Source organism: Pleuronectes platessa, chromosome 18, assembly GCF_947347685.1.
Source record: "Pleuronectes platessa chromosome 18, fPlePla1.1, whole genome shotgun sequence".
Taxonomy (NCBI): domain Eukaryota; kingdom Metazoa; phylum Chordata; class Actinopteri; order Pleuronectiformes; family Pleuronectidae; genus Pleuronectes; species Pleuronectes platessa.
Genome location: NC_070643.1, coordinates 7,695,831 through 7,702,182, shown reverse-complemented (window position 1 = coordinate 7,702,182; position 6,352 = coordinate 7,695,831). Strand labels below are relative to the sequence as shown.

General features: G+C 45.4%; 1 protein-coding gene across 1 annotated transcript; it reads left to right on the top strand.

Moving 5' to 3' along the window:
• Positions 1 to 310: 310 nt before the first annotated feature.
• LOC128461888 (1-acylglycerol-3-phosphate O-acyltransferase ABHD5) lies at positions 311 to 3,904 on the top strand. The gene is made up of 7 exons (XM_053447055.1): positions 311 to 404; positions 872 to 954; positions 1,288 to 1,690; positions 2,357 to 2,508; positions 3,113 to 3,224; positions 3,307 to 3,487; positions 3,665 to 3,904. Exons 1-7 carry the CDS (start codon positions 361 to 363, stop codon positions 3,776 to 3,778), a joined length of 1,089 nt encoding a protein of 362 aa, XP_053303030.1. The 5' UTR covers positions 311 to 360; the 3' UTR covers positions 3,779 to 3,904.
• The last annotated feature ends 2,448 nt before the right edge of the window (positions 3,905 to 6,352 follow it).

The following is a 6,352-nucleotide window of genomic DNA, read 5'->3' as shown; positions in this document are numbered from 1 at the left end:
AATCCCCCCAGTGAGTTAGGACTAATGTCAAAAGCCTAAAAAAAAACGACGCCGACCACCGACCACCTGAGCAGAGCAGAGAACCACCGGAGCCGCACAGGTTCATCTGCAGGGACCCCCGCTGCTGCCTTCACGTTCATACGGGTATCAAACCTATCTGGAGAGCCGCCCATCACAATAACACAAATATTTATTACCCTGCTAAAAATGTAAGTCTATCGTGTGCTGCAAACTCTGGGTTTTGTTATTTTTGTAATTTGAATGTCCAACAGGGCTAATAAATTATTTACGGGATGTACTTTAACGCATCAAAATAACTGTTAGCAGGCAGTCCCCCTCACTGTCTCGAGACAGTTCACCATGCAGAGGATGACGGAGGAGCTCCAGTCCGCCCCCGAGCAGAGGTGAGCTCTAATCCTACTCTTCTATTTGAACTTTCTTCATGCTGTAAGTTGTGTTTCTTTTCTAATCTCCGTGTTGTTATAACATTACCCCGAACTTCCTCTAAATGTTTCATTTGTGTTGGTATAAGCGTAATTCGATGCATGTGATGAATATGCCGCAATTAAGCAGCAACTACCTACGTTCATAAAAAAATATTTTACAATGTAAATGCGGCATGTTGAGGCGCATGTTGCTACTAAATTGACATATTTTTTTTAAAAGTCTTTGACTTCTCAGAAAAGGAACTTTTTGTGTTTTTCTAGAAGCAGGTTTCAGGGAGGTACTGTATGTATTGTATAGTAGCAGCAGCACTGATAACAGCACAGCCACATGACCAAAGTTCAACATACACTTTGTTGGTGTTTTAGCATGTTCCGTATGTTCTCTGTCTGACCGGCTGGCTGCATGTTTGCTCTCTGAGTCACAGCTCCTGGATGTCGAGTTGGATTCCCTCCTGGTGCCCCACTTCTCCCACTCAGCTCAAAGATGCCGAGGAAAAAATGCTCAAGAGTAAGTTTGGTCTCGATGAGTTGTGGAAGCACTTGTGAGAACTTGGTGCGTTGTCAAGGAAAATGTAAAAACTGGATATAAAGGATCATTAATATCTTAATTATCCCTGAGGGTCAGTCTGTTGGGCAGTCCACGATAGTCACAAGAAAATTTAAATTATGCACATAACCATCTCATAACCAGTGGAAAGCTCCTCGTACCGGGGTCGAGTAGGGCAGGGCATTTGACTGGAGTCTCATCGGGGTCTTCCTCCCATAGTGCACTTCAATTTCAGCTACTTCACCTCCCTCCCTCCTCCAGGCCTGTCCCCTAATCTCTCCTCCTCTTCTGCAGGTGTGAGGCGGCCTTTCTCCAGGCAACATGTCCACATATCCAACAACAACTCTTTGTGGACAGTAGCATTCTCCACTCATCTGCAGCCATCCTCTCCATCTTGCCCCCAAGTCCCGCCCAGGCCTCCTCTGGTTCTCCTGCACGGCATCGGGGGCGGTGTTGCCCTCTGGGCCCAAAACTTGGACTCTCTCTCTAGCGATGGCCCAGTCTACGCTCTGGACCTGCTGGGCTTCGGCAGGAGCAGCCGCCCCGAGTTCAGCGCCGACCCGGAAGGAGCCGAGGAGCAGTTCTTGGCAGCGCTGGAGGAGTGGAGGGAAAAGGTGGGACTGGAGGAAATGGTGCTGCTGGGACACAACCTCGGAGGATACCTGGCTGCTGCCTACACTCTCAAGCATCCTCACAGGTGCCTCTTTGTCTGTGTCTGTGCTGACTTGTTTATGTATATACAAAAAATTACCTGCATAGAGAACATTGGCCAAGTAAATGGAAATTAAAATGTATGTGATTATAGAATTTGTTGCCCCACAGACAGAGAGAAGAGCAGGTTGAGGTCAAAGAGTGCTGTGTTTAAAGTTTAGGATTCGTCAGCTATAAACTACAATGTAACTATTTTGATAACTGATTCATCATTTTAGTCTTTCTCAAGCAAATATTTACTGAATTCATTTTTTGAATACATCTTTTTATAATTTACATACAAATAATTTACCTCATGATGAGCCTACGATTATTTTGCAGCCAGTGGTGGAACTAAGATTTTTCTAAAATAGGGGCCATAGAGGGGCCACAATTTACACAGATGGGCCAAATATATAACCATGCACAATTCCTGATTCAGTAAGCTGCACATTTAAGTCATTACATTCCATTGAAACTATTCTATAACTAGTCAAGCACATTGTGTACAATTTAAATCTAAAAAGACAGTGAACACACAACAGAGATTTAAATCTCTGTTGTGTGTTCACTGTCTTTTTAGGTACATTGTTCTGTTGTATGGTGCTGTGTTAACATGAAGTGTGTATATTTATTGAGTAACCCATGTGTGTGTGTGTGTGTGTGTGTACAGGGTAAAAAGTCTGCTGCTGGTTGAGCCGTGGGGATTCCCTGAACGTCCCGACAACCCCAACCATAACTCCATCCCAGTGTGGATCAGAGCCATAGGGGCTGTCATGAGCCCCTTCAACCCTCTGGCTGGACTCAGGCTTGCTGGACCACTGGGTCAGCGCGTGCACACACACACTAACACATGTAACTCAAAGTAAAATAACATATATTTGACACCAATACTGGGATTTAAGTGGAAAAATTAGGCAGGGATGAAGTTGAATAAACAAACTTATGCCGTTGGTAATATAAGATTTTTCTTTTATTGTTCTTCACAAAACACAAAACAGATTTCTCTCCTTATCCCCATACAGTGTTGTCCATTGTTTGTTTACTCTGTCACTCGACTGAGGAAAGATGCCTCTTTTGTCAGTTGAAGGTTTTTTCTTTTATTGGCTGCGCCGTCTTTCCGTTACCTTTTCGAGGAGGTCTATGTTCTTTTGGCCCCCGTCCATAGTTTGTGGTTTGGTTTGTTTTTCAGCAGGATTATGCAAAAACTACTGAATGGATTTCCATGAAACTTGCTGGAAGGATGGGACTTGGGCCAAGAAAGAACTCAATTTATTTAGGCACGAATCTAGACATATCAAGATAATTTTTCCCCCTATCATTTGTCCTTTTCCTCTTACTCAATGATTATTTGTACTGTAAAGTAATCTGCAGTAGCCAACTGAAATCTAAAGGTAAATGTCCTTGGTTTTGATTTCTCCACACCCAGGTCCAATGTTGGTTCAGACCATCAGGTCCGATTTCAAACAGAAATACTCGTCTGTGTTCGATGACAACACAGTGTCTGACTACATCTACCACCTGAACGCCCAGACGCCAAGGTGAGGAGCCTTTATGCCGATATGCACGGGTATGTTATTTCTCAGCACAATGTACTGTATTAATGTTCATCATCTGTTTCAGCGGAGAAACAGCCTTTAGGAACATGACTATTCCCTACGGCTGGGCTAAGAGACCGATGCTGGAGAGGATCGGCCAGATTCAAGCCGACATTCCCATTTCCTTCATCTATGGATCCCGCTCCAGCATCGACAGCAACCCTGGCTGCGCTTTGAAGACAACTAGACCAGACGTGGAAATCACAGTAGGTTTCAGTAGTTTGTTGTCATTGTGGGGATGAAAAGATTCTTTTTCAGAAGGTAGAGCTCACAATCAATATCGCAGATTGCCTGGCTTTTTATGCCTCGGCGCCGGCGACAGCCAGTGCCAGAGGCATTATTGGAATATGAAACACAACATCTCTGTAAACACTGTTTGTCAGGTGATCCGAGGAGCGGGCCATTATGTTTTCGCCGACCAACCAGATGACTTCAACCAGGCGGTCCTAAGGATCCTCGCCAGAACAGCCAGCAGAAGTGAGGATGAGGAGCAGTGAGAGTTCCTTCATTCTGAAAATACACAGGAGAGCACAGGGATAAAGTGACACTGCACCGCCACAACAGTTCAACTGTTCTGCCTCTTTGTCATGCACTTTAGTCTTGAGACACCCATAGATGATTGAAGGCACATCACTCATCGCTCCACACTCGGGCCCTCTCCAAGGCTTGAGGTCAGATGATTCCACTGGTTTCTTTATCCAGCCTCATGTAAATACGTTTTATAAATAAATGTGAGATGAGTCTGTGTTGCTCACTTAGTGTTTTTCCTGTCCTCAAGCAGTAAGAGCCAGTTCGAATTGGCATCCATTTCGAAATGTGACTTCTGAGAAGCGATTGGGAAACTTTCTCCTTAAGAAAAAAGGAGCATTTTTCTCAAGAGAATATCTTGTTTGTATCGTTTTGTGTGGAGGTCCAAGCTCAGTACACAGCTTGTTCTTTTCCTGACCCGTTGCACACTCTGTGAGGAATGAGGGAGAAATAAGTGGAGCAAAGGGCCGCTGTGTTATTCATGGATCATCCTCACCCCCCAAGAGGCACCCTGACTGAGAGCAGCCAGCAGAGGGCAGCAGGGTGACAGCCTGCACACATCATCTCACCTCTGCTGTGCAGAACGGTCACAGTGAAGCCCGCACCAAGGCCTCACATGCATATTGAGCTGAGTGACCCACTCAGGAGACCTGGACAGGGATGCTTTCAGAGCCCTACGACGCCCGGCTCGCTGCTAAGTCACAACTGCAGTGACAGAATAGGGTCAGAGATGTGTGTTGGGCTAAAAATAGAGCTCCTGTTTCAGGAGGCAACCGACATGAGTTAAACAACTTGGTCTTTCAAAGGGAGGCGTTCATTTTGTGCATGTGTGAGTTTTGCAGAAAATAGCTCAACCAAAGACAATCAGATTTTTCGTCGGCATTTGGCTATTTTTGCTGTGCTGCGCAATCACTGTATTCATTCTCACCTGTTTGCCAGGAGCGTTTCAAGGGACCTGGGGGTCACTACTTCAAACCCAACACCCCCCCCCCCCCCCCCCCCACGCTCACAAAAAGGAGCGCACGATATCGAGCCACAACATCCCAATATCAAATACCAAAGTGTATTTTGTGTAATCATATAATAGTTCAGTCAAATTTTAGAGCGACCTCCGACCCCATCCCAGACACATCATACACACTCATTTATTTGTTCTAGTCTCCAACCTGGTCTTGTTAGAGCCTTTTTAATCGTGGTGTTGTTTCAGTTTATTGCACGTGGGCAATCATACAATTTTACGTGGTTTTCTCAAAATTTCCGTCACTGGACTAACGTAATAAGCCGTCAATGGGAATTGGAGACCCCCCTCCCAGCTCAGCAATTGCCTGCTTTGCCTTCCCTGCTGCAATGCCCCTGGTGTTTATGGTATGCCACACTAATTTGGGACAGTTAAAGCTTCATCGTTTTCCTAAACCTGAACATGAAGTTAACCAGATACGTTCCCAGGTGACTATAAAAGGAAACAGAAAACCCAGTATAATCTTTATTGAAATGCCTAAAGGGTTTGGGAAGGTACCCTGTTGGCCTTTTGACCTTGTGCTGTGGACCAGTGATTTTTTCCGAGTCAGTCCCTGTTGTGTTTGTATCATGCACACATACTGCTGTTTTCATGCTGTTACACATAAAGACATATAGCAATGTGACAACAAAGGCAAAGATAAGGATGAAAGTTGGATATAAACGTTGCATCATTTATATACAATTGCAAACGTTTAATATGTAAGGGAAATGCTTTGAGTACATTTACAGACATCAAGGATGATGTGTTTTTTTGGGGGGAGAATAACTGAGCACTCGGCAACAGAACAGATTTTTAGTAGAGTGGATTTTTATTTCCAGTGAATGTCACTAACAGATGATGAGGGTGGATGCTGGTATTAAAGGCAGCAGTGTGGTTAACCCAGCCCAGAGTGAGGTGACACCAAGGAGATGGGATATTTTTTACCACTGAGCTCCCCGGACTTCACCAGCACAGTCCCTCTGTCCAGCTCAGTCATTTCTGAGACATCCACCCGGCCCACCCGAACCGTCTCCTGGCAACACGGTAGCCACGGAGACTGACTCTTTTGGATCACCAACAGGCAGGAAGTGATGCGATGGTTGGATGGGGTAATTATGGGTTGTTTGTTTCCTTGAAGACGCTTCGCTGGCAGCTTGTCAAGGTGGCGAGGAACAGTCAGCAGGAGCTCCATGTGCCGCAGCCTCTCTTGGGGTTGGAATCCTGCACACACATTGTGCCCGGGCCTCTGTCCATAACACTCACTGAAGAAGCCTGCAGGCTTATTCATCGCCTCTCTCTCTCTCTCTCTCTCTCTCTCTCTCTCTCTCTGTGTCACCCACTCAGTCACGTGGGACAGAATCATTTCATTAGGAAAAGTGAAACAGGCGAGAGAAGTGACAGGAGCTTTCATACTGGCTTTGGATATAATTGAAAGCTTGAAGGCCTGAAATAACTGCACATAAAAGGTGTGCACTCACTTAGAAACACATTGTTGCACTGCTGCTGGCAGCCTATCAGCTCTCGCTTTATCTTAAATCAGCAC